Here is a 27,790-nt window from a genome sequence, read left to right as displayed (position 1 = left end):
GTCCAACTCTGAAGTCAATGGCCCACACAGGGATTGAACCCATGACCTTGGCATTATTACAGCCAAGTTTTAACCAACTGAGCCAATCTCAAGGTGTGACAATGTTTAGGCTATGCCTTTCCCATTAGTTTTATGAGCTGCAACAGGAAAATGAGCCTTTGTGACTAAGTATTACAGCTGCCCTTTTTAATTTATTAATGTTTTTAAAGTATTTCAACTTTCTTGCTTTTAGAACTAAGATGTGAAATCTAAGTATCAACCATTAATGGGTCTGTGAGGGTGTTTTTTTGTTGTTCTTTTTGTTGGGTTTTTTTAATTTTGGGGGATGGTTGTTTATTTTTTTGGTTTTGTTTTTGTTTGCTTTTTTGAGTTTTTTTGAGGGGTTGTTTTGGTTTTGGGGGGTTTTGTAGGTGTTTTTTGGTGGTTTTTTTCTTTTTTTTTGAGGGGGTTTTGGTTTTTGAGTTTTGTTTTTTGTTTTGTTTTTGGGGAGGTTGTGTTTTGGGGGGGTTTTAGGGGTTTGGGGATTTGTTTTTCTATTGTTTTTGAGGGGGTGTTGTTTTTGAGGGGGGATTGGGTTTGGGCGTGATTTTGGGTTTTTTAGGGGGGGGGTGTTGTTTTGTTTGTTTGGGTTTTTTCTTTTTTGTGTGTGTTTTTTTGTTTTTGTTTTTTTGTTAATGACCAGAATTTCAGGCAACTAATTCTGAAAGTTATTTTTGCACGGCTTCTGCTAAATTTCTAACTTCCTGCTAATATATCTGATGGGGAAACTCAGGCAACTTTGTTTCAACTGTGCCAGGGGGAAACTGGGGGCGAAGCAGAACGAGAAGCGCCCGTCGCTGCAGCGATTCCTCAGCACCTATTCCTGGGCAGAGCATGAAGAGGAGCACTTGGCAGCAAAGTAAGTCCAACAGCAACCTCCTCCAAGGTGTGAGCAGGGGGGCTTGGGTTGGTTTTAATGAACATTAAAATGCCAGCTATTGTGCATTTAGCTTGATGACAAAGCTCTGGAACTGCTGACCCTTTCCTACAGAAATGAGCAGGCAGAATCGCCCACTGAAGTGCAGGAACAACCAACCAGGAAGGAAAGTGTCTCTGAGAAAGGGAAATGTTCCTCCAAGTCGACCCTGGAGTCAGCGTAAGTCTTCTCACAGTCCTCATGAGTTAAAACAATGTTTGTGTGGAAGAGGGAAGTGGTTGGGTTGTTAATGCCCACTTAAACCACTGTGAGTGTTCTTGGCTGGCAGAGACTCAACTCTCCAGGAACTCATTACTAATCCTGAATGCTGAGGGAAAGAGGAGCCTCGTGCTGACCCCTCTGTGGGAGCTGTTACAGCTCAGCTACTTGGTCATGCTATTGTGTGATGTTGTAAAAATGATGGAGGATGACACAAGCAGTTCCCCAGACCAGCTCTAGAGTAGCCTAGCTACTGCCTCTGACTATTTCAGCTCAAGGAGGAGTGTTGTCCTGCAGGAGTAGCCCCTGGAAGCCCCTGCCTTGCAGGGGAGAACAGAACCATTTATTCCACCTGAACACAGAATGCTAACCCCCCCTTGGAAGCATTTCTGACTGAGGGGGAGGCAGTTATGCAGTGTGTGAAACTAAGGCAGCAAGGACAAATATGTACTATATTCTGTTGTTTCATAAAGGATAGAGGTACCAATGCCATGAGAAGTCCAGGATTGGGATAGGCAGGGAGGGTAAGACTGCTCCTAACCTCAGGGATCCACCAAGGCGATGGAAAGCAGCAAAAGGCCAGAACTTTCAGTGCTTTCTGCAAAAAATAACCTTTCAAGGCAGTTTTTGTGAATGCTCTTCAGGAACAGTGTGGGCTACAGGGAGCAGAGGTACACTTGAAAGTTGGGGAGCCACCTAAAACTTGCTTTGTTGAAGATGTGCCATGATCTGGTAAAGGGACTGGAGTTGGACCAAGGGGTGGACTTGATGATCTCGGAGGTCTTTTCCAACCCAATCAACTCTATGAAACCCAGAACACAACCTCCAGTACCAACCTTGTCACTTTTGACCAAGATCTCTGTGGTTTGGCATTTTTTTTTAGTTTAGGGTTTTTTTGAGGTGGGGTGGGAGGAGCATCCAAGTTTTGAAGGAAAACTGAGCTGCTCTATTTGCTCTCCTCCCCAGGTACAACTCTGTGTCATTGTGGACGTCCCACTTCAAGGCTTCCTTTTCCAACACCAACAAAACCCTCTGGGTTTCTGTTTCCATCCTGGTGCTCCTGGCTGCCCTCACCAGCTTCCTCAAAGGGCTGTCCCTGCAGAGACCTGCAGCTGCAGAGCCTGTAGGGCCTGGGGACTCATGGACATCACTACAGCAGCTGCTGTGGCCCTACACAAGACTGCAACACAACGGGCTTCCGCCCATATAACAAAGGTTCTGCCTCCTGTAGTTGTACTTTCCAAGCAGCTGACATAGTTTATTTAAGGTTACAGGTCTGGATTTTGCTCTCTTGGGTTGTGGGTATTTTTGGGGAGATTGGTTTTTCTTCTTTAAAGCATGACTTGAAATGAAAAAAGTATATATATATTTTTTTCCCTCCACTTTCTGACAAAAGTCATCTGTAAGTAGCTAAAAGGGTCTCTGTTCTGTTCAACTTGACAATTCAGAAGGAGCTAATACTAAATACGACTGAGTGGTCTTTGCCACAAGAGAATGAAGAACTTATTTTGCTCGAACAGAGAGAAAATGTTTGCATTTTAGTCATTGAAGCTGTTTCAATGATTGAAGAGAAAAAGACTCAAGACTTAAAATGTAACTTTGAGAACTTTTGATAATAAAGCTTTCAAAGAAAAATGTAGTATTTAAGAGTATGTTAAAACTCTTGTAGCAAGGAGTAGCTGATCCACAACATCACTGAACAGGAAGCTGGCTGCTTCCACTCTCTCCATTGCTCCTTTGTTGGCAAAATCCTTAAGCTGATGGTAGAGTGTGGAATGAAATTCAGAATCTTCTTCCAGCTCTTCTGAAAAAGCTTCACTGCTTTCAGTGATTTTGAGCTTTTGTGCTTTCTGACCATCGAACATATAAAGGGACCAGTTGCTGTCTTTGACAGAATCCGCTTCAAGATGCTCACTTACCTATTTCAGGAAAAAAATGGACTGTGCCACTGCCAGAGTATAAATTCTAGTGTGAAATTCAAAATTCTTGTGAGTATAATATAGAAACAAACCCCCTAAACCAGTATTAATATTAACTCTCTGTTCCTAAGAGACTGGCAACCAGGTACTGTATAAACACCAACATCTTCCCTCTATTTTGCCTCCAAAATCCAAGGTTTGGGCTCTCCTGCTGCTGCTTCTGACTCCTAGGTAGGTGCAACAGGCATAATTTATTTTAGTAATTAGTACTTTAGGCATAATTTATTTTAATTTTTACTCCTGAGATCAAGTATTAGGCTAAATATTTTTGGGTCCTGTGCATTTAACTAGAGAGTGAGAAAGCTCCTCAAGGTCTCACCAGAAAGGTGTGTTCTTTGTCTACAGCCATTTGTCTGTCCTGGGAGAAGCTTTAACCAGGCGTTGTAGTTCACAGGTACAAACAAATCAGCACCCGAGTTGCTCATTCCCTCCTTTGCAGCAGGGAGCAAATGAAAGTAAACTAAACCCACCCACCTGGAACACCACGTGCTCTGGGCCTGCTGCTCCATTCCACTTGCTGGAGGCAAAAGCAAAGGCAGATGCCACCAGAGCCATCTGTTGGTAGGCCTTGAGTTCTGCCAGGGCAGCCTGGAAGGCAAAAACACAAGGTAGGCAACCTCTCTTTCTGTCAGTCCCTTTCCCTGTGTTTTACAAATGTAAGGAAAAGCTTCTTTTATCCAAAATCCACTGGCTCAGCTGGCAGAGCACATGTATGTTCTGCACTGCAGCTCTTCAGGCAAGGAAGAGCAAAAAGAAAGTGAGCAGCCCACAGCCTCTTGATCTATCACCCCCAGTCCTGCTTCCTTGCTTTTAGTGGGAATTTTGCTTATTAAAGGGTTTCAAATCTCTGATGTAGGTTAGCACTGCCCCAGGCTCCAGCAGTGGAAAAGTAGGACATAGTGACTCCAATCCTCAAGTGTCTTGTAGAGCCTGGGACTGAACTGAACCTGCTGTCATTTTGTGACCAGCCTATGAAAAACTAAAATCTTCTGATTTTACTTTGGCCAAGAGGATTTTCCAGCACAGGGATCTGTGCTGGCCATGCTGATGAGCACTGACTGAGCTCACAGTGACCACACAGGTCCCCTCAGCTGCTCCAAATGTTGGCCAAGAAAAACGATCTAAAAAACTTTGTCCTTTAATCTGCTGCTCAAGGAACTGTGGATGCTGCACGAGGACAGTGAGGACACACCTCAGGAAGAGCTTTCCAGGGATGACAGGGAAGAGACCTGCATGGCTGGGATCTCTTCCCTCACTCACCTCCACCATGCTCCAGTCCCTGACTTCTATGACCTGAGGTGGAATCTGCAGGGCATCGATGTGGAACACACCACCCACTGGCACAAACTGCTTCAAGTCAACATTTTCAGCTTCTGCTGGTGCCTCTGCTTTGTTTCTTGTCTCTTCCTGCAGCCGCAGATCCCCTTCTGAAAAACAACCCAAACAACAAGAGTTGACTTTGTGCTCAAACCAAGACACTGAAATTTCCCACTGCTGTTTGCTCTGCACTTGAAGTGCTTCACACTCTGCAGCATTCCAGCCCCATCTGCTGGTGTTCCACAGACCTTCTACCAGGTAAATGAAATGTGGGGAAAAGAGAACTCACTGGGCATTGAAAAGCACTTCTTGTCCTGGCAGTGAGCTTTTAAACAGGTTACTCTGTGTTCTGAACTTGTAGCCAGTTCAAAATGCTTTATATAGGAAGAAGGTTTTAGTGGTAAAACAAGTCACATCGTTATTAACCACAGAAGAAAGGCCAAGGCATGTAATAGAGTTGGTTGTGGACAGGATTGGTGAGACTGTATTGATGAGACAGAAATGAGGCAAATAAAGAGAGGCACCTAAAATAAATAAAGGTGAAGGGGAAAGACAGATCATAATTATGAAGTGTAAGAAGGATTTATCATGAAACACAGTTTTCAGCTAACAAAGATAATTCATATTTTTCTATGCATAAGTACTTATATATATAGTACATTCGTGTTTGAATTTAAGGTTTAACTAATTGGAAAATGTCATTGAGGCATCAGTGCCATGGACAAAAATGGTTAGAAATATTTTTCTAAAGAAATCAAAACAAGCAAGCCCACATAAAACACCACATGGGATGCTACAGGAGAGAGAAGTTACTGTTGACAAGAATGAAGAAAAAATGTTCAGTACTGTAAAAACAGCTACTGTAAGTGTTGTGAAAGTTGCTTTGAGAGAGTGAGATCATGTCAAAAAATGACAACTATCTATACAAACTGCCTTCAAGCTTTTTTTAAAGAAACCAAGGGGAAATGGTGATAATTTCTTGTCATATTTAATTGCATTATGCAGGTGTTTTATTCTACTGTATTCACACAACACCACAGTGTCCTTTTGAAGTTATTCTGAGGAACAAAAGTTACAAGAATTTAAAAAAACCATCATTTTAATAGCAGTCACAGTGGTAACTTGCACTTCAATTTCCTTTAAAAAAAATAATACAAAAAATGGTAATAGTTTGCAGTTTTTTATTTCAGTCTATTCTACCAGAAAACTCAGTTATGAAACCAAAGCATGACACAAACAATGCTGAAGAAATTGATAATTTGTGTGGGCCAGATAAACTGCTTTATTTCCTCGAATTAGGCCTTGTTTTAACAGAGGGTCATATGAATCTTGCTTTAAGCACACAATTAGGTAACACCAAGGAACACTCTACAACACTGAAATGGCAAACACTATATGCATTTGAGTACCTTTATTTCTCAGGGAGTCAGGCTCACCAGAGAGCCTGGGAGATGCAAAGATATTGTGCATCTCACCCAGAAACATACACTCCATAATAATACAGAAACTACAGAAAGGGAAGAAACTGCATCTGCACAGAAACATAAACAGTAAATAAAAGAACGTAAGTGTGGGGACAAATTCCCTGTTATGCTGCAGATGAAAGCTAAGCAATGACCTTGGGATGATCTGTCTGAGATGGCTGATTTCCTCTCAGTGTCCTCCCCTGTAGCAATGGTACTGTGCTGTTCTTTCCTGAAGGATTGCACCTGCAGAGAAGGCAGGATGAATGGGGTGGGAAAGGGTTACGGGGGGGATCCTTCCGCCCCGTTCCCCCCGCCCCTCTTTCCCCTGCCCCTCTTCCCCCCACCGACCCCACTCTCTGCCCCAGCCATCCCCCACCCCACTGTCAACTCCACTCCTCCTTCCCTCTTATCCTTCCTTCACCTTCCCTTTCCCTTCCCTCCCTTTCCCCATGCCTTGATCCTACTCCTCATCTCCCACCCACCCAAGTTCCTCTAACTTGCCCTTCCCCCTATAAAACATTGCAGACTTTGCCTCTCCTGCACAGCCCTCACTAAGAGGCTGGGACTGGGCCTCGACTTCACAAGAGCAATAGGCAATGTCCCCTGGGAGGGTCTGGCCGTACCTTTCTCCCCTCAGGACCTGTTTCTTCTCCAGCACCTACACTGGGTTCTTCTCTGGGTTTCTTTCCCTCTTCTCCTGGTTCTTCTGCACTGTCTTTTGGGTGCTCACTTGCCTCTTTGCTCTCCAAGGTTTCCAGGTTTGGCAGCCCTTGGCAGAGCAGCCAAAGGGGAGACACATGGTCGTAGCGAGTGTGCAGAATGCGAACAGCAACACTGCTCAGAGCCAGGGACTTGGGCAGATCAAATCCATGCTGGGCATCAGTGAACATGTGACTTTTGAACCTGGGAATGACAGTTGAAAAGAAAAAAAAAGTTAGATTGGCAGCACTCACTTTTGTATTTCTCCAGACATATTCAAATCTCTTTTGTGACTTGTTGCACTGCGTAAGAAACAGAGTGGGATGTCACGATACTGGTACTGACAGCTGTCTGTGAGAACCTCCCAGCAAAGCCAGAACTGCACTAAAGGCAGCAGGAGCTGCAAAAGAATGTCTTGACAGGATGACAGTGAGGCACAATCAGATGGCAGCTCTTCTATACAGTACAGTCCTGGTACAGCTGACTCATCTCAAGGGCAAATCCTATACAGGTGAAGCCACCGGCTGTCTGGGTTACATCAGCCTCAGCACCTTGCAAAATAATTCAAATAACACTTATTTTTGGGTAAGATCAGCTGCTCACAAGTTCTAAGAATCTTCTGGTAAAGGGACATTCAAGTTTTAATTGTTGGGTGACTATTTGAAGCGCACCTCTATGCTGAACAAAGGTGGGCTCCTCCTAAAGGTCAGTGTGACATTCCTCAGCTTTCGAATTATCTTAGCAAAGCTTACAGCAACAGGCCCTTAGTCGAGGTAAACTCCTTTTATTCCTCTTATTTTTGGACTGGAAACAGGAAGTCTGCTCCAAAATCTTGGTTTGAAAAGTCTAACACTTAAATAGCAATCAAATAAAACCCCAAATCTTTGATTCAAAACCCACTATGGAGCATCCCAGGCTCTAGGATTTCTTATCTAACACAGAATTGAGCACAAAGCCTCAGTCACTGCTTTGCAAGCCACAGTATCAGTGTAGAAAACATTTAATGCATCACCAAGAAACATCACTTCAAAGGAATTCCAATGCTCTGCATAAGTTTGATTGTTTTTCTTCAAAATTTGGTCCAACAGTAACTGGTTCTACAGCTGCATTTTAAGATAAAAATTTAGACATATTTATATATGGTAAAGATTATGAGCAATTGGTTCTTGGTGTTTACTCAGCTTTGATAGACAAGGCCAGGCCTCATTTCAAATGAAGAATCTCAGAGTGCTGTACCTTACTTTCTTCTTCAGATTGACCCAAATACAGAAAGTAACATTTTTATCCTTTATGACTGCCTGCATATTTCCAGTTTCAGAGTCTTCATACATACTAGCTGTCTACAAAGAAAAAAGCCAATTAAATAATTTTTTTTCTTATTTCTATCACTTTGATTTACTTACATTTACACTTGAATAAATAAAAATAAAAAAATACATGTAAGACTGAAAATGCACCAGCCCGGCTGTGTTGTATTTATGTACTAAAACACAACAGTTATAAACTCAAATTTCTTGGCTAAAATGTGAACTATGTTCTTTTTCTTCCTCTGATTTCATAAATTCTGTCAGCCAAATACTGCCCAGATCTGGGTTCTGACATTATTACCTCAATGGCACTGCCTGTTTCCCTTAATCATGTGCCCTCAAAGATACTCCTCAGGACAAGGAATAATAAAAGAAAAAAAAGTACTTACTAAGCAACAATGGACTCATTGCCCAGATTATTTTACAATTTAGGCAGTATAAAACCTGAGAAATGATAATTACTTTAGGAGTTTAATCCTAAACTCAGTAAAGACAATCAAGAATTTAACATTTCTTAATTTGCTGAGGACTTTGACTATGAACACACAACTGGTGCACCATTTCCTTTACTATTTCTCCTGGTTTTGTTTCCTCCAGCAAGATTCTTTTGTTACACATACTTATATATATGATTAATACACTTGAAAATGCAAGATACATGCACTGATTCCCAAGCACTTTTCCTTTCCTTGTTTAAATACCCTTCACTCTTCCCAAGATCTTAGTTTAGAAAATATTTTGTATTAAAAAAATGTGCACAAGGCAACCTTATCACTTTTTCACATTTGCAATTTTTTTTGTAGTGTCACTGAGGCAAAGCAGGAAACAAATTTCATTCAGAATCCTGCCTTGCTTTCACAGCATCTCCAAATCTCACAATAATTTAATCTTTAGCGACCTAATGATGAGAATTTCACCAACAAAGGTCAGATTTTCAGGAGTTTTGGAGAATTCCAAGTCTGGAATGTGCTACACACATGATGTGTTTATACACAGCCATCCCAACAAGACATTTGGAGCTGACCTTGGCTGCACAGCACAAATCCCAACTCCAGAGCAGTGGATCTCACCTTCAGCAGCTGCTGTGTAGCTCCATTGTACTTGTGCCGCAGCAGAGTCTGCAATTCCAGAATGGATTCCTGGTACTGGACTGCTTCTTTTTCTGCCATCTCAGGTGGTGGTGTGTCCATCAAAAGAAGCTGCAAGTTCTCAATTAACTGGAAGACATTATATGTGGGAAAAGGATCTCTGTTTTGACACCACCCTTAATCTGCTCTGTGTTCTGGCATCAAAGATGAAGCAAATTTGCTGCCTTTCTACCTAAAAAGATCTTAAGTCAGAAATAAACAACTCTAAAACTGTGCTAAGGCAGCATTTCTCACAGAGACACAGTGCAAGAAATTCCAGGATCCAAAGATCCATTCCTTTCCTCCAGTTCCTTCATTCCTTGACCTGTGGGCTGTGAAATCTTGGCTTGCAGTCACAGATCATTTATTGACCTGGACTGGTCATATGATGAAGCCTTTTGAGCCAAAATTAGTGTTAATGAAAAGTTTATGGCTGCAACCATATTTTTCAGTGGCAATAATCTCAACTGTGGAATCCTAAATAAATAAAGACATAGAGAAATTACATTTTAATGTAATTATTATCAGCTATCAGTTGAAATTCTTGGGAAGGACTTGCACATTCCCCGCTGGCTCAGACAAAATTGGAGCACCCAGGAGGCACTGCTAGACAGAAAATAAAGCTCAGAACCAAACCAGCCCAAGGACACCTGTATTACACATGAAACTTTCCCCCTCCATTCCTGGAAGACCCCATTTCACTTTCTGAAAAAGGCAGCATAAATCAAAATAAAATCCTAAAATTCTACACTGAAGTGAAAATAAAATCCTACATTTACAGAGCAGGCCCAAATTGCTTGGCTTGGTAACTCCTGTTGGTAAACATCAATTTTGGGAACTCCTGATTTTACAGGACATTTCACTGGTTCAAGGGGTACAAAATGAGGCTGTTGCCCACCAAAACATTTATATATGACACAAATACTTCCGAGATTGGCTCAGTTGGTTAAAACTTGGTGGTAATAATGCCAAGGTCATGGGTTCAATCCCCTGTATGGGCCATTGACTTCAGAGTTGGACTCGATGAGCCTTGTGGGTCCCTTCCAACTCAGAACAGTCTGGGATTCTGTGAATTTATATGCTCTGGTTCAAGGTTTAAAATGGAAAGCAAGATGGATGTTGGCATGTTAGAGCTCAGTGCAGAAACACTGCACTTAAATCCCTTAAAAGCATCTTTAAAGTTAATAGAAATCTTACTAGGGTTAACAATAAAAAAATGTTAAAACTCCAGTAAAACCTTTAGGTTTTGAAGGTTACAGCCACAAAAAGAAGCAAAACCAGTTGGAGGGTTAAGGCTGTGTTAAGCCCAAAATACACCATTTTAACACTTACCTTGAGCACCTGGGCCCCCTTCTCCATCACAAGCTGAACATCCTCATCCTGCTCCTCACGCCACAAGCTCAGGAAGGTGTTGAGTTCCCGCAGCACCGTCGGGTCAGGGCTCCCATCACAGCTCAGGTAGCGCTGCCACTGCAGAGCAGGGACAGAGGATTCAGCACAGGGGCTGTTGGAATCACAGGGAAAAGCCAATTACAGTGGCACATTCACACCTGCACCTCACTGGGGTTCCAACCCCACCTCAGCCAGGAGAAGAATTACAGAATCCCAGACTATTCTGAGTTGGAAGGGACCCACAAGGATCATCGAGTCCAACTCTTAAGTGAGTGGCCCACATTTTCTTGCCCAATGTAATTCTGGGGAACACAAGAAATACATTCAACTCTAAGCATAAGGGAAATGGAAAATAAAAGGGGCATTTATTCAAACTGGAGTATCACATATCACAAAATTTAATGTATTTACATGTATCAAAACCAGGTAAGACTTTCTCATCTGTTTTTGTCAATCAAAGCAACACTAAGCCAAACATTTGCTCAGTGAAAGAACAGTGTGGAAGTAAAAAATCAGCACCACTTTCTTTGACTTTACATGCATTTTATTTCATTACTAATCCAACTCAATTAGTGGGATCTCACTTTCCAGTGCCCTGAACAGATTTTAGGACTAAGTTAATCCGAGCTGGAAAATTCCCTCGATATTCTTCCCAACAGTAAGTACACAAGGAAATGAATTCCTACTCTTACACTAAATTACCAATGTTTTCCAGACCTTGGGTCAGGTTTAGAAAGAGGATTCGCTTTTTTCAGTGGGTACAAACTCACTTTTGCCTCCAGCTTTTCCAGGCGCTCTCGATACAGTCTCTCCTTCTCAAGTCTTGCTGCTTCTCGTTCAGCTTCATCTGAAGGGTGGGAAACAAGATCAAGAGCATCATTATATTTTGCTTAATAAAACCAGACAAATGATTTTGTTGCTAACAAAATGATCATAAAATGAGCAACATAAACATCTACCATTGCACAGAAATCTTCTACGTGAGTCAAATTAATCTGACTCACAGTACTAAAACATTCCATCTATGGAACTACCCCATCTTCTTCCCAAGGTCTTAATTGCAGTAGAAAAAATTAGAGAATTGCTCTGATAGACAAGTGAGATGTGCCATCAAGTAACATAGAATTGTGCCCACACCAGAAAAGGGAGAGGAATCCCCTGTGTTTGTGAGACAGAGATACCAATTTCTGTACATTTATTTAAAAGGAGTGATTTGCCCACCACACTCCCATAAATGAGGGCACCAGTACCTTGCTGGGCCTTCAGCAATGCTGCTTTTTTGCCTTTGTCCTTTCTGCCACCAGCCTTAATGTTTGCAATAAATGAGAAGAAAACAAATGTCAGTGTCACTTTAATACATTCTGGGATGTTTTAACACATTCTGTAAGTTTGCCCTTCTAATGTGATCCCTGAATTAAAATTTTAGAACACACCGAGTCAACAAAGCCCCCAGAACGGCAGCAATTTTCTGCTCATTTTCATGATAGAACGTTTTAGGAAATACCAGGAAATGTATTTTGGGGTAAGTTTGGCATTTGGAAGCATCTAATTCAAAAGACAAGTAACAAAGAGTTCTTTTTTTCTGTTACAAAATCCTCATTGCAACTTCAGACAGTCCACTATTCAACCTCCTGCCTAATTTTAAAATAACTATATTTTAAACTTGGATTTCTCAGAAATTATTGTATTAATTCTTGGTGGTCTGGGTATACAGTTTATAAAAATAAAAGACAAAAATCTACTGTCATGTAACAAGTGAACCAAATTAGAACACTGATTTTTGTCCTGTAATTCACAGAATTCACAGATTTCTGAGTGACGATACACATGAAAATGTGTGATAAGTGGATCTAAACTGCAAAATTAATTCCCAGCCAAGATTACTGTTTATGAGTGGGGCAAAGAAGGCTGTTTTTTTGTGCACCTGAGAAAATAAACATGATATTCTGCATGGTTTCCTCCACATGCTGGAGCCTAAGAGTGACAGCAACCTAAACTTGGGTTGAAATGCAAGGTATTGATGAAAAAATACACCAAGGAAATTGTTGTAATTTGGAATTATTATGTAAATTCTCTCCCCTGCCACTAACTGCCCATGCCAGCAGTTAACAAAAAGAAGTAGTTAACTGCTGATCGCTTAGGTGGGGGCAGGTTGTCTCTTTTGGTTTTGGGGACTTTTTTTTTTCCTTCGTAGCTCGGCGGAACTGGGGGGCAGTGTGTGTGCTGCCGAGGAGGGAAGCTGTTTTTTTTTTTCTCTTGCTCCTGCTGCTGGCACTGCTGGGGCTTCTGGCTGAGCCGCAGCTTTTCTCCTCGCTGCGGCTGTTTCTCCTGGTTCCTGCATCTGGGGTCCCGGCCTCTACTCCAGTCTCACCACCGCCTGCACTGTCACGGCCTGCCCGCCCCGGCTGGGGCAGTGACCCGGGAGAGAGAAGTTTGCAGCTGCTTTCCAGGACATGCGGCGGTTCCCCACTTTCAACTTTCTTTCTTCATTTGGGACAAGAGACACAGAGTTCATCTGGGAACTCACCCTGCCGCCAGCCGGGCTGTGACACTGATACTGCCATAAGTATAACTCTTCTCCCGAAGGAAACTTGTTGTGGCGATTGTTGTTTGTGGGAGTTGTTGCTTTGTTTGTTTTTCCTCTGTGGTGTTGGGGAAGTGGTTTGCTTTGGTCTGTTTATAGTTATACCTATACCTGCATATATTGATATATATATATATTTATAGCAGTTAGGGACAGTTATCCTTCTTGTATTAAAATTCCTTTTCTTAAATCTGATAAAGAGTGGCGTGATTATTGTGGAGAAGGCCCCCTCCCCCGCTTGTGGGTAAACATTTTGGTTTTTCTCCTCAAACCAGGACATATTTTTGGCGCCCAACGTTTGGGGCTTGTAAACAAAGAAGGATAACTGTTCTTGTGGCACCATGTGTGTATTGAGTTCAGGGTTCATCAGGACCATCCCGTATAATATATTGGCTTTTTGTTGGTACAAATTCATGCCAAAAGGAGCGGCAGGTTTAAGTCTTATCAACAAATCAATGAGTAAAACTCAAATAGCCGCAATTATTATTGAGTACTTACTCTGGATTTATGGTGCTATGAATTCAATGCCTGTGGTGGGTGTCATTTGGATGGTGTTGTCAAGGCTGTTTTCCTGCCATCACCTAAGCTGCAACCTCTGGGGATTTAGTGATAATAGTACTGACCCTTGGGAAGGAACAAAGGGGAGTGTTTTCTCCCAACCCCTCGCCCACTCCCCCTTTAAGTCTGTTACAACGGCTTTTGGGATGTTTAAATTCTCCCTGGATGCCAGAGATATCTTGCTCTTTATGGTTGCTATTCAAAGTTGTATCATAATGGTATACCTCATGTTTGAAGATAGGGCCAGGGCCAGGTTTTTTCAAGAACTCATTCAGAAATCCAGCCCAGTGCAGGGGGGAGAAGAAGAGAGTCAAACCCCCGATGTCATAGTGAGGGGGAAAAAGGAAGAGAGCAAAACCCCTGACATCGCAGTGATGGGGAAAAAGGAAGAGAATAAAACCCCTGACGTCACAGTGACGCAGGACGAGGCTAAACCAGGAGGACAGTCCAAGCCTATGGAAGTTGCCCCTATCCAGAAAAGGAAATATAAGACCAAACCAGTCCGTCCAGCAGATGATGAGGGGGCCGCTGCACCTTCACAGCAAGCAGAGCCAGAGCCTGAGATCGTCACTGAGTCATTGTCACTTGATAACCTCCGTGGTTTGCGAAAAGGCATTGTTTGACACCCGGGAGAACCCATTCTGACTTGGTTGATCCGAGTTTGGGACCTTATGGGTGAAACCTTACAACTGGATGGTGCTGAAGCCAGGTTTTTGGGGGCTCTGGCCCAGGATGTGGCTATTGAACAGGTGTTCGTCAGGGAATCAAAGCCCGTTTCACTCTGGGCACGACTTCTAATGAGTGTAAGAGAGAAGTTTGTTTATAGAGAAATCCTGCAGGAACATCACATTAAGAAGACTTGGAAGACGATGGAAGAAGGAATTTTACGACTGAGGGAGATGGCAATGATGGAAGTGCTTTTTGGAAGGGGTGGGCAAACAAATAATGACCCTGACAAGGTCAGATGCACACCACATATGTGGTGGAACCTCTCACACATGGGGCCAGCTGAATACACCGATTTCCTGGCATCCATGTATAGGGAAGAGAACCAAGAAACAGTGGGCGCTGTAGCAAATAAGCTGCGGATATATGAAGGCATGACCCACAGCCCAATGCAGGCCCGTATTTCTGCTGTAGAGACATTGGTTGAGAGTCTCAAGACGCTGCCTGCAGAGGTAAAAGCGATCAGAGAGGAAATTGGGGAAAGTCTCCAAGTGGCACCAGTGCGAATGAGAATCTCTGAAGTCAGAGCCAGACGCCCCCCAACCAGAGGAAGTGGACAGACCTCACGAACTGAGATGTGGTACTTCCTGGCCAAACATGGAGAAGACATGGGACGGTGGGATGGGAAACCCACCCGTGCCCTTGCAGCCCGAGTACAAGAACTGAAGGAGAATGAAAGAAGGTCAGTGAGAGTAAGTGCAGTCCCAGTTTCCCATGGGCAAGAATCTGACCCACAGGAGGGCACCTCCCAGGTGTACTCAGCAAGAAAAGGTTCCGACTGCTATGACCAAGACCAGTGTTAGGGGGACCCTGCCTCTAGCCAGGTAGAGGCATGGGACAACTGTGTCTATTGGACTGTGTGGATTCGATGGCCTGGTACATCAGACCCACAAAAGTATAAGGCTTTGGTTGATACTGGCGCTCAATGCACATTAATGCCATCAGGACATGTGGGCTCAGAAACTATTTCTATTTCTGGGGTGACAGGGCGATCTCAAGAGTTGACTGTGCTAGAAGCTGAAGTGAGCTTGACAGGGAGAGATTGGCAGAAACACCCCATTGTCACTGGTCCAGCTGCCCCATGTATCCTGGGCATTGACTATCTCAGGAATGGATATTTTAAGGACCCAAAGGGGCATAGATGGGCTTTTGGGCTTCTGTAGAGACAGAAGGGATTGAACAATTGAACTCATTGCCAGGTCTCTCAGAAAGTCCTTCTGCTGTCGGACTGTTGAAAGTTGAGGAACAGCAGGTACCAATCGCCACCACAACAGTGCACCGTCGGCAATACCGAACGATCCCCATCCATAAGATGATCCGTGAACTGGAGAGCCAAGGGGTGGTCAGCAAAACTCACTCACCCTTCAACAGCCCCATCTGGCCTGTGCGTAAGTCTGATGGAGAATGGAGACTGCTGAGTGCCACTGTGCCGGACATGCTGGAGCTCCAGTACGAGCTGGAGTCCAAGGCAGCAAAGTGGTACGCCACTATTGACATTGCTAATGCGTTCTTCTCCATTCCTCTGGCACCAGAGTGCAGGCCACAGTTTGCTTTTACGTGGAGGGGCGTGCAGTACACCTGGAACCGACTACCCCAGGGGTGGAAACACAGTCCCACCATCTGTCATGGACTGATCCAGACTGCACTGGAGAAGGGCGAGGCTCCAGAACACCTGCAATACATTGATGACATCATTGTGTGCGGGGACACAGTAGAAGAGGTTTTTCAGAAAGGAGAGAAAATCATCCAGATCCTTTTGGGAGCTGGCTTTGCCATCAAACGGAGTAAGATTAAGGGACCAGCCCAAGAGATCCAGTTCCTGGGAGTGAAGTGGAAGGATGGACGCCATCAGATTCCAAAAGAAGTCATCAATAAGATCACAGCAATGTCTCCACCCACCAGCAAAAAGGAAACACAAGCCTTCCTGGGTGCCATAGGGTTCTGGAGGATGCATATCCCAGCATACAGTCAGATCGTAAGCCCTCTCTACTTGGTAACCCGTAAGAAGAATGATTTCCACTGGGGCCCTGAGCAGCAACAAGCTTTTGACCAGATCAAGCATGAGATTGCTCAGGCTGTAGCCCTTGGACCAGTCAGGACAGGACCAGACATACAGAACATGCTCTACTCCGCCGCCGGGAATAATGGCCTGTCTTGGAGCCTTTGGCAGAAGGTGCCTGGTGAGACTCGAGGCCGACCACTTGGATTCTGGAGCCGAGGCTACAGAGGATCCGAAGCCAACTATACCCCAACAGAAAAAGAGATCCTAGCCGCCTATGAAGGAGTTCAAGCTGCCTCAGAGGTGATTGACACAGAAGCACAGCTGTTTCTGGCACCTCGACTACCAGTGCTGAAGTGGATGTTGTCAGGACAGGCTGCCTCTACACATCACGCCACTGATGCCACCTGGAGCAAGTGGATTGCCCTGATTACACAGTGCGCCCGTGTGGGAAAATCAAATCGCCCTGGGATCCTGGAAATCATCACGAACTGGCCTGAAGGTGAAAATTTTGGTCTAGCAGATGAAGAGGAAGAGCAGGTGACACGTGCGGAAGAAGCTTCACCATACAATCAATTGCCAAAGGAGGAAATACGCTACGCCCTCTTCACCGATGGCTCCTGTCGCATTGTAGGGACTAATCGCAAATGGAAAGCAGCTGTATGGAGTCCCACACGACAAGTTGCAGAAGCTACTGAAGGAGAAGGTGGGTCGAGTCAGTTTGCAGAGCTTAAAGCCGTGCAGTTGGCCCTGGACATTGCTGAACGAGAGAAATGGCCAAAGCTTTACCTCTGCACCGACTCATGGATGGTGGCCAATGCTCTCTGGGGATGGTTAGACCGATGGAAGAAAACCAATTGGAAACGCAGAGGGAAATCCATCTGGGCTGCTGATATATGGCAAGACATTGCCACCCAAGTAGAGAAGCTGATTGTGAGAGTCCGCCACGTAGACGCACACGTGCCCAAAAATCGGGCCAATGAGGAACATCGCAACAACCAACAGGCAGACCGAGCTGCGCAAGTGAAAGTATCACAGACAGATCTGGACTGGCAGCACAAGGGAGAGCTGTTCCTGGCTCGATGGGCCCATGATGCCTCGGGCCATCAGGGCAGAGATGCCACTTATAAATGGGCACGAGACCGAGGGGTGGATTTAACCATGGACATTATCTCTCAGGTTATCCATGACTGTGAGACATGTGCTGCCATTAAGCAGGCTAAGAGAGTGAAGCCCCTATGGTATGGTGGACGCTGGGATAAGTATAAGTACGGGGAGGCCTGGCAGGTTGACTGCATCACACTGCCACAAACCCGCCAAGGCAAGCGCTATGTGCTCACCATGGTGGAAGCAACCACAGGGTGGCTGGAGACACACCCAGTGCCTCACGCCACTGCCCGGAACACCATCCTAGGCCTGGAAAAACAAGTCCTGTGGCGACATGGCACCCCAGAGCGAATTGAGTCAGATAATGGAACTCATTTCAAGAACAGCTTAGTTGCTACCTGGGTGAGAGAGCATGGTATTGAGTGGGTGTATCATATTCCCTACCATGCACCAGCTGCCGGGAAAGTTGAATGGTGTAAAGGACTGTTAAAAGTTCTACGGAGTGGGAAAGGGGGGGAGAAAGACATCTGTTCTCCCTTGATAGCAGGGGCTTGCCCAGAAGGTGGGTGTCCTATATTCCTTATGTAGTGAAGTCTCTGACGATACACCTCTGGGACATATTTTAAGAAATTGGTATGATCTGGTTGGTTCTCAGAGGGAGCTAACGAGACAAGAACTTACAGAATTAAGCACGGAGGTTTGGCCAGGTTATGCTAAGAAAAATGATATAGATTGGCCAAAATATGGATCTCTGAGGAGCAGTTTGGTGCTCCATCTGTTATCGTGCTTACACAAAGATCAGAAATGGACAGAGGCAAGATATGCAGATTTATTTCTGATGCTGATAGAGCAGCAAAATTAAAGGAAAAATGGTTGTTCTGAAACTAATTTAATAGCTGAACCACTGAGCTCACCAGGAGACGTGCCAATAATGGCACTGGGCAGGGGTGAGAAGCAGGGGAAGAAAAGAATATATATACCCCAAAGATTTCTCTTGCAGAAACTGTGGAGGATTTGGATTTATTAATTTCTCCCAGTCTGCGCTGGGGACATTCTCCAGCTATGGGAGCGGGGGGGGCCGGGGGGAGCGGGGGGGGCCCTCGCTGTGCCCGCTGGCCCCGCCCAGCTCCCGGCTGCGGCTGGTGCAGGGTCTTCAGGGGCAGTTGCGGGGGGGGCCAGTCCAAGGCCCGTCTCGAGGGGCGGCTCCTGCTGCCCGGACCCCCGTTGGCCCCTCCCAGGGGGTGGTTTCCACCTCCTCGGTCCCTACCCCTGCCGTGGGAGGGGCACCCCTTCTGTCGTGGTGCTGGCCCCTCCCAGGAGGTGGGTCCTGCTACCCCAGTCCCCACCCCTGCCGCCCGAGAGGCTCACGCCCAGGGGCGGGACTCTAAGGCCATCGTTCCCGCCCCCGCCGTTGCGAAAGGGGAGGCGGGCGTAACCGGGGCCGGTGCCACTCTTGTCTCAGTGGGTGCGGCCGTCCCAGCCGGGGCTGTGGGTACCCCTGTTGGGGCTGCCGCCGTTCCTGCCCTTGCCCATACCAACGCCGGCGTTACAGCCGCGGTGTGGGGTGCCGCCGGCCCCGCTGGGGCCGGGGTCGCTACGGCCCGGGATCCCGGGGCAGGGGGCGGAACCATCGCAGCCGTTTCTGCCCCCGGCGCCACTGCGGACCGTACCGCTGGGGCCGGGGGTCCCGGGGCCGGGACTGCCGCGGGCGTTCCTGCGGCTGTTGCCCCCCTCCCGCGGGCGCCGATGGCGCTGTTGGGGAGGGGGCAGGGTTCGCCGCTGTTCACGCGGCCACTCCGGCCCCCAGCAGCGCTGCTGCCCCCGCCGGGGCACCTGCCGCAGTCCGTGTAAAGGCGGAACCGCCCGAAGCCGGGGCAGCTTCAATTTCTGCCTCTGACTCCCCTGCTATGGCCGTAAAACAGGAGGCGGGCTCGGCGGGCGCCGGGCAGGCGGCTGCTGGCCCTGTGGGAGGGGGAATAGGGTGCCCTGCAACCTACGCTGCTCCTGCCCGTGCTACCCAAGCGCCCCCTACTACCCAAGCGCCCCCTGCCATAGTGCAGGCAGTTACTGGTTCCCTACAGGGATCCGCTGGAGGAGGCATTGTAGCGGGTAAGGAGACAGGAACGATAGGCCAGAGCTATCAAGCTGCCTATCCCTCCCAAGGTGCTGCCATTATGCAAAGCAGATCACTTGGTATAGGTGATAGCACAGGAACAGGAGTTCCTGTAGCCCCTGTCACTCAGGACCCTGAACCATTGGGGGCTGAGATGAGGATAATTAGTACTGCTAGTCCGCAGGCTGCAATGCATTATGATGTCCCAAGAAGGGGAGTAACTAACTCTTAAAGAGACAGGTGTAGCTCAAGTTCCAGGTGCTGTACAGCTCCAAACAAAGAAGGAGCCAGACCCAGCTATACAAGCTTCATTAAAGCAAGCTGCAAGTGCCCGAGGCCCAGGCCCACCTAAGAAGAGCCCATCTTTGGAACAGCATCAAAGTGCCTTTCATGAGAAGGAAGGACACTGGGAAAAAGACTTTCTCAAGAAAGAGAGACTTCCAAGCAAGTTTCCAGAACTGGTTTTCCAGATGCATGTGGATGGAGAATGTCGGGGAGCACAGGATATCTCTCCAGCAAAATTTCTGGTTATAGCTAAGCTGGGAAAAGACAATATTGAATTTCTGGTAGACACAGGGGCAACATATTCTGTATTAAATACTTTGGAAGGGAAACTGAGTCATGATACTGTACGGGTAGTTGGTGCTACAGGAGTGACAGAAACAAGGCCTTTCTTTCAATCTCTAAAATTTAAATTGGGCAAACATTGGGTGACTCATCAATTTCTCTATATGCCAAACTCTCCCAAATTCTTATTAGGTAGAGACCTATTGGAAAAATTGGAAGCCGAAATTAAATTCACTAAGGGGGGAGAAATCAAAGTTATAGTTCCAGAAGCTAAATATATGGAAGCAGCTACTCTCTTTGTACAAGAGAGTCATAGTGAAATCCCTTGAGATAGAGAAAGCTGTTGATTCTGCTGTGTGGGCCAGTGATCGTCCTGGGAGATCAAAGCAAGCAGAGCCAGTAAGCATAGTGCTGAAACCGGGTGCAAAACCCGTGAGGTTGAAACAATATCCTCTGAAACTGGAGAGTCGTATGGGGCTTGTACCTATAATTGAAAAATTCCTCAAATTCGGATTACTGGTTGAATGTGAATCAAGGTATAATACCCCAATATTGCCAGCGAAAAAGGCTGATGGTAAGAGTTACCGATTAGTACAGGATTTAAGGGCCATCAATAAAATCACAGAGGATATTTATCCAGTAGTAGCCAATCCTTACACCCTCCTGACTAGATTGACAGATAATCTAGGGTGGTTTACTGTATTAGATCTTAAAGATGCCTTTTTCTGCATCCCTGTGCACAAAGATAGTCAAGAGCTTTTTGCTTTTGAATGGGACAATCCTGACACTGGATGTAAAGTCCAACTGACCTGGAGTGTGCTACCCCAGGGCTTCAAAAGTAGTCCAACCATATTTGGAAACCAGTTAGCGAAAGAGCTGGAGGATTGGAGACGACAGGAGACCAGGGGAGTGCTTCTACAATACGTCGATGACCTCTTGGTTGGGGCAGAGGGTCGAGATGAATGCATCCAGCTAACTATTAGTCTGTTAAACTTCCTAGGGCAGAGTGGATACAGTCACAAAAAGGAAAGCGCAAATTGCTAAAGAGACAGTAGTCTATTTGGGACTTGAAATCTTCCGTGGACATAGACGTCTCAGCGCAGAACAGAAGAAAGTCATCTGTGATCTTCCAGAGCCACGCACAGTAAGAGAAATGCAAGCTTTCCTAGGAATGGTAAACTGGTGTTGTCTTTGGATACCTGACTATGGGTTGTTACCAAGACCCTTATATGGAGCGCTCAAAACCACAGAGAGAGGACATCTGGTATGGACAGATAATATCAGAGCAGCATTCAAACAATTGAAACGCGCTCTTATGAAGGCTCCAGCACTAGGGTTACCAGACCTAACCAAACCATTTGAGTTGTTTACCTATCAGTGTCTGACTTTCGCTCTAGTGGTACTATCACAATTCCTTGGCAATCACCGAAGACCTGTCGTGTACTTTTCAAAGCAGTTGGACACTGTTAGCCAAGGGTGGCCAGGGTGTTTGAGGGCTGTGGCAGCGACTGTTACATTGATCCAAGAGGCCCGAAAACTCACCCTGGGACAACAGATGGTGGTGTATGTACCCCATGCAGTTCTAACAGTCCTTGAACAAAAGGGGGGTCATTGGCTGTTGCCTAGCAGAATGCTTAAGTATCAAGCTATATTGCTAGAACAGGATGATGTTGTTCTGAAAACATCTATAGTCAACCCTGCCATGTTTTTGTCCTCAACATCTGCAACTGATAGTGCTCTCGAGCACGATTGCATGCAGACCATCGAGGAGACGTTCTCCAGCAGACCAGACCTAAAGGACAGACCCTTAGAAAATCCAGATTGGGAACTGTATACCGATGGAAGCAGTTTCATTCGAGATGGCAGAAGAATTACAGAGTATGCAGTGACTACCACAGACAAAGTAACTGAAGCAAAGGCCCTCCCTTCAAATGTATCATCGCAGAAAGCTGAATTGATTGCATTAACGAGAGCACTAGAATTAAGCGAAGGTCAGAGAGTGAATATTTGGACTGATTCTAAGTATGTCTTCAGCGTCGTGCACGCCCATGCAGCTATCTGGAAGGAGAGAGGGCTGTTAACAGCCCAAGGAAGTGGGATCAAACATGCTGAAGAAATACTTATCGGTGGATGGGTAACTAACACCGATGTGGCGGAGAGAAGAAAGCTCCTAGGAGAAGGGCTTGAAGAGCAAGGGCAAGCACTCTCAAGGGACCAACTCCTTAGAAGCTCGGGAAGGCTCCTCCCGCTCCCAACCCGGCGACGATCCCCCAAAGGAAGAGGTCCACACGAGTCAGGAGTCAACGCAGAGAAGCGCGGTTTATTGGAACGCACCGGCTTATATAGGGGAGCATGGAACTTTCTAGAACATGGGTGGAGTTGGGGGTGGAGACAGGGAGGAGCAAAGGATCGGATTGGTGGGCATGCAAATGAAGGGGAGGAACGAGGGAAGAACCAATCAGGGAACATAACCATATATGGAAAATGGTGCACTGCACCAACTGGGGGACCAATCAGGGAAGGCTTGGCAGGAAAATGCCCTAAGAGTTTGTGGGGAGAAGAAACCTGGACAGGGATGACTAAGGGAAAAAAGACAAGGGTAGCCATCTTGGGGTGTATAACAATTAAACTGGGGAAATATCTAAATAGCTTCTTCCTGGCTCCTGCACTTCGGTGTCTTCATCAACCCATCGTTTATAATATTTCTGCCACTTAATAAAGTCCTCATCTATTTGCTGTCCTCCAACATCTGCCTCTTTTTTGGTTTTTTGTTGTTGGGCAGGAAAGGCTTGAGGGGATGAAGACGCTCTGCAGGAACGAGAACACTGAAGAATGCAAGGGATTATGCACATAAACATAAACACAACAATTGAAATTATAACAGCGATAACAATAATACTTTTTATAGTTTGTGATAATCCCTCGAAAGGGAGCCAACTAAATAGATCATCAAAAGTAAAACCTTTTTCTTCCTTTAGTTGTTGGACCATTGATTTCAATTGTGATATATGAGAGTGAACAGAACGAGAATTATCCGAAAAATTCATACAACATAATCCCTCAAACTCCTGACATCCATGACCCTTAGCTAAGAAAAGAAAGTCGATAGCTGCTCGATTCTGGAGCAATGCTTTCTTATTCATTTGAGTGTCCTCGAGTAACTCTTCTAGTGCTTCACTTGTCGCGTTGGCCTCTTTGGCCAACCAACAGCCCATCTTGGTAAGCAGGTCCAAGGCATGTTTGGTCCCAATGGCTGGAAGAAAAATAATTCCAGCCAGGTTTTTCCCTGGTGACCAAAATCTCATATTAGAATCACAACCTTCTAAAAACTCATTCAGTTGTCCTACCTTCTGAAGAGGGTGTTCATCCAAAGATCTTTTGTGTACGTGAGTAGGTAAATTGGAAAGCACCACTGTTTCTTTTATTTGTGAGTCGTTTTGTGTAATGAACTTCGCCGGATTATATAAGGTGAGTCTGCCAATGGTGCATGGACCACCTATTGGCAGAGGAGGCACCACCTTCCATGCTTTTTTTCCGCAAAGAAGAAAAAGACCCTTACTTAACTTGGAGGGAGTCGGCAATGAAGGCATCGTGAAAGAAGTCTCCCTCTCACACCAGAAGCTAAGGTTGGAATAAGCTCCTGGTGAGGTGACATTCAAATAAGGTTTGTTATAGACTCTTTGTGGTTTAAAATAAAAGCACCAAGGTGATCGTAATGTGCCTAAAATTTCCAATTCCTCTTGTCTATCCTCTTGGGCTATTTCAAACTGCCTCCACTGTGCTGGCAACACCGGAATCCCCACCAAGCAAGTCTTAAATGGGTTTGATGGGTCCGTAGTTGACAGACAAATGGAGTCAGTCTTCAAAGCCCTAGTTAATTAAATCCAGATATTTTCTGATGCCGATAGTGCCCATGTTGGCACCACGGGATTTTGTATAACTCTCACTGTAGGTGTTAGTATCTTAACAGAGAAAGCCTGTTGCGATGTTTTGGTCGCTCTCTCACGCAAGGACTGTGTGACCTGTCCTTTTGCTCTCATACTACCAAACATCATGATCATCCAAACAGTGTAGAAAAACCCCAGTCATCCTCTTCTTCTGATGTCGCCCATCCCGCCAAGGTGTCCTTTTGGTGGAATCTGATGCACCTTGACGGAATCCACCGGGGACCGGAACCTGTGGAGACACATGCATGGCCTCTGCCCCATGTCAGTAATGGGACAGGGCCCTCCCACTCCCCGGTAGCAATGTCTCGAAACCATACTTTCGCTTCACCCTTTTTTAGTTTTTCAACCCTAAAGTGTCGCTCAATGGGGGAGCAATCATCATGTATCCTATTAAAAAAATTTAAAACATATAATGCTTTGTCTAGTCTTTCTTGAGGAGAGAGCCCTGTAGCCGAATTATTTTGTTTCTTTAACATATTTTTTAGTGTTAGATGAGCTCTCTCTATGATTGTTTGGCCTTGGGACGAATGTGGAATTCCAGTGACATGTTTGACGCCCCAGAGGGAAAAGAATTCCCTCACCACAGAGGAAACATAGGCCGGACCATTATCTGTTTTTATTTGTTTCGGGACGCCCATAATTGAAAAGGCTGAGGAGAAGTGCCGTTTGACATCTTTCGCTTTCTCTCCAGCATGGGCCGTGGCTACTAAAAGTCCCAAGCACGTGTCCACTGACACATGTACATATCGCAGGCGACCAAATTGTTGTACATGTGTTACATCTGATTGCCAAAGGTCGAGTGGGCTCAATCCTCTTGGATTGACTCCCTCTTGAGGGACGGGCGTGACCTTTTGACAATCAGGGCATGTGGACACAATGGTCCTGGCTTGGGTGATGGATAGATTAAAATTTCTTCGTAGCGACTCTGCGCTTTGGTGGAAAAATTTATGAGAAATTTGTGCCTGTTCAAACATGTTTGGAACTGGTGCCAAATTAATCATTATATCCGAATTAGTCGCTCTATCCTCTACCCTGTTACCCTCTACGATAGGTCCTGGCAAATCCGTATGTGATCTAACATGTTGGATGTGGAAAGGATGCTCCCTGCACTGAACTGCACTCAAGAGTTTACTAAACATTTGGAAGAGAACTTGGTTGGAAATGTCCTTAAGATAACTATTTTCTATTCGGGTAACCACTCCGACAACGTAAGCAGAATCGGAAACAATATTGAGAGGCTGTGGGAATAACTGAAAAGCTCTTAACACAGCAGAAAGTTCAACCAATTGGGAAGATCCGGATACAATATGAACATCTGTCCTCCAATGTGACCCATCCATCCACGCCACAACAGCTCTCCCTGTCTTACCCGAATCATCTGTAAAGACTGTTCGCGCACGAGGGATGGGCACATAGGAAAACATAAACTTAAGTCGAGGTTGTGAAACAGAAAGAAACTGTAGAAAAGGAATGGCAGGTAAATGATACGTAACTTTTCCAACGAAATCCGCCATAACTGTTTGAAAATCAAAAATATGAGCATCAAAATATTGTAATTGGGGTTTTGTTAACGGCAAATAAAGAAAATCTGGATCTCTCCCAATCATCTCCCAGAATCTCAGCCGTCCTTTATGGCAGACTTTAGCTAACATCTCTGGAAAGGTTGTAATGGTCTTCTGAAACTGAAAGCTGAGAAAAACCCATTCCCACAGTACAAAATCTCTTTTTGTATCATCAATTTGTCCAATAACTGCATATGGTTGTCGTGGCCCTTTGAAAATTACTAACACCGTTGGGATTGCAGGCCTCATCCTCCTCGCTTGGCACGACGAAACACGATGATTGATCTCGTCCAACACTCGTCGAGCCTCAGGGGTGAGAGTCCGAGAGGAGGACAAATCTGGGTCTCCTTTAAGCAATTTAAAAAACGGTGCTAAAAAGTCAGTTGATAGTCCTAAGTATGATCTTACCCAATTGATGTTTCCAAGTAACGTTTGTAGCTGGTTTAAGGTTTTTACATTTCCAGAAATAGAAATTTTCTGCGGAATAAAGCTACGGGACGATAGAAGCAGTCCCAGGTAGCGCCAAGGTGCAGTTTTCTGAGTTTTATCCGGCGCTACCTCCAGACCAGATGACATTAATGTATCTATTACCTCCTTGTGAACTTCCTGCAATTTTATGTCATGGCTAGCCGCAGTCAAAATATCATCCATATAATGATATATTATAACTTCTGGATACTTAGATCTTATCGGTTTGAGGATATTAGATACTACTGATTGGCAGATGGTGGGACTGTTTTTCATACCCTGGGGGAGGACAGCCCAATGGAATCTTTTGGCTGGCTCCCCCGCATTCAAAGATGGTATTGTGAACACAAACCTGCGGGCGTCCTTCGGCTGAAGGTAAATATTAAAGAAACAATCTTTAATATCCATTATTATAAGTGGCCAATTCTCTGGTAGCAGTGCCGGTGATGGTAATCCGGACTGCAATGGACCCATTGATTCAATGACATTATTCGCCTCCCGCAGGTCATGGAGGAGTTGCCATTTTCCTGATGACTTTTGGATGGTAAAAATAGGGAAATTCCGTGGGCTGTCGGTGGGGACTAATCTGTTTTTGGCCAATTGCTCACTAATTAATTCGTGCAAATGCTGCAACTTATCTCCCCTTAAGGGCCACTGATTCACCCAGACTGGAGTGTCTGTGGTCCAGGTGAGGGGAGGAGCTTGCGGTGCTCCAGTGGCCCCCATTACAAATTTGGAATTTTTAATGTTAGCCCCCACTGGGAGATGACATCCCTTCCCCACAGGGTAACCGGAAGATTGAGAATGAATGGTCGGGACGACGCTAGTCGACCCTCGGGCTCTTCCACCAGGAAGGGTGAGGAGCTTTGTTTCGGGATCTGGACTCCTCCCACCCCCCGGATATCAATCGACGGTGAAAAGGTGGGCCCATCTTCCAGCCAGTCCTTCTCTACCACAATGGTCACATCTGCTCCGGTGTCCAGTAACCCTGAAATTTTTATTTTCCGATCTTTATTAGGAAATGTAATTTGGCATGTTAGCATTGGCCTTTGTAACGTTACTGCTTGAGTCCACGCAACCTGGACAGCTCCCTCCGTCGGTAATGAAGTTGATATCGGTAGGAGCTGCACTATCACATCCGTTTCACAGATCTCAACCGGAACAAAGGTCGGCTTAATAAAAACAGATGCAACATTAACATTAAATAACTGCACGATAGTAGGAACTATAACCAATCCTAAGTCAGTCGCTCTTTGTGTTCCTGTTATTAGGAAAACACCTTTGTACGATTTTGTACCCTGAACGACTAACAGGATTGATTGAAAAGCAATATCGTTTAAAGTCATTGAGGTGGTAATTGCCAACCCCAAGTGAGGCCCACTTGGGATAGTTCCCTTTCTGGAATTGGTGGCAGTAGACGTTGGGCCATTTGTGGCCTTGTGCTGCCCTGAGCGCTCCGCGGACCGTTTCCCGACGATAATGTTCGCCCCTGTCGGTCAAACCTCGACTGGCACTCCGAGGCCCAATGCCTGCCTTTTTTACATTTAGGACACAGGCCTGGAGGCGCGGGGCTTTTACTCTCAGCTGCCTTTGGACAATTGGTCTTGAAATGTCCAGTCTGGCCACAGCCAAAGCACTTGGCCTGGAAGGGCTGGACTGTGGCAGCCAGAGCGTGGGAAACCTCCTTAGCCACCTCTT

General features: G+C 45.6%; 3 protein-coding genes across 3 annotated transcripts in view; 2 read left to right on the top strand and 1 right to left on the bottom strand.

The window, feature by feature from the left end:
- Window positions 1–6,200, top strand: part of LOC139669187 (inositol 1,4,5-triphosphate receptor associated 2-like) — a 70,395-nt gene extending 64,195 nt beyond the window's left edge. Inside the window, exons 22-24 of the mRNA XM_071549635.1 lie at window positions 797–898; window positions 1,031–1,135; window positions 2,141–6,200. Coding sequence (XP_071405736.1) covers window positions 797–898; window positions 1,031–1,135; window positions 2,141–2,384 — 451 coding nt within the window. The 3' untranslated portion in view covers window positions 2,385–6,200. The remainder of the gene's footprint in view (window positions 1–796; window positions 899–1,030; window positions 1,136–2,140) is intronic.
- Window positions 1–27,790, top strand: part of DNAI7 (dynein axonemal intermediate chain 7) — a 113,986-nt gene that overhangs the window by 76,959 nt on the left and 9,237 nt on the right. The window lies entirely within an intron of this gene.
- LOC139669186 (dynein axonemal intermediate chain 7-like) lies at window positions 559–10,713 on the bottom strand. Its single transcript, XM_071549634.1, has 9 exons — window positions 10,705–10,713; window positions 10,402–10,539; window positions 9,013–9,159; window positions 7,872–7,975; window positions 6,560–6,839; window positions 6,089–6,179; window positions 4,414–4,580; window positions 3,628–3,741; window positions 559–3,093 (listed from the first exon to the last, which is right to left on the bottom strand). Exons 1-9 carry the CDS (start codon window positions 10,711–10,713, stop codon window positions 2,818–2,820), a joined length of 1,326 nt encoding a protein of 441 aa, XP_071405735.1. The 3' UTR covers window positions 559–2,817.

The sequence above is a fragment of the Pithys albifrons genome, chromosome 3 (genome assembly GCF_047495875.1).
Source record: "Pithys albifrons albifrons isolate INPA30051 chromosome 3, PitAlb_v1, whole genome shotgun sequence".
NCBI lineage: Eukaryota > Metazoa > Chordata > Aves > Passeriformes > Thamnophilidae > Pithys > Pithys albifrons.
The sequence above is the reverse complement of the archived record's forward strand: the minus strand, read 5'-3'. Positions and strand labels throughout refer to the sequence as shown.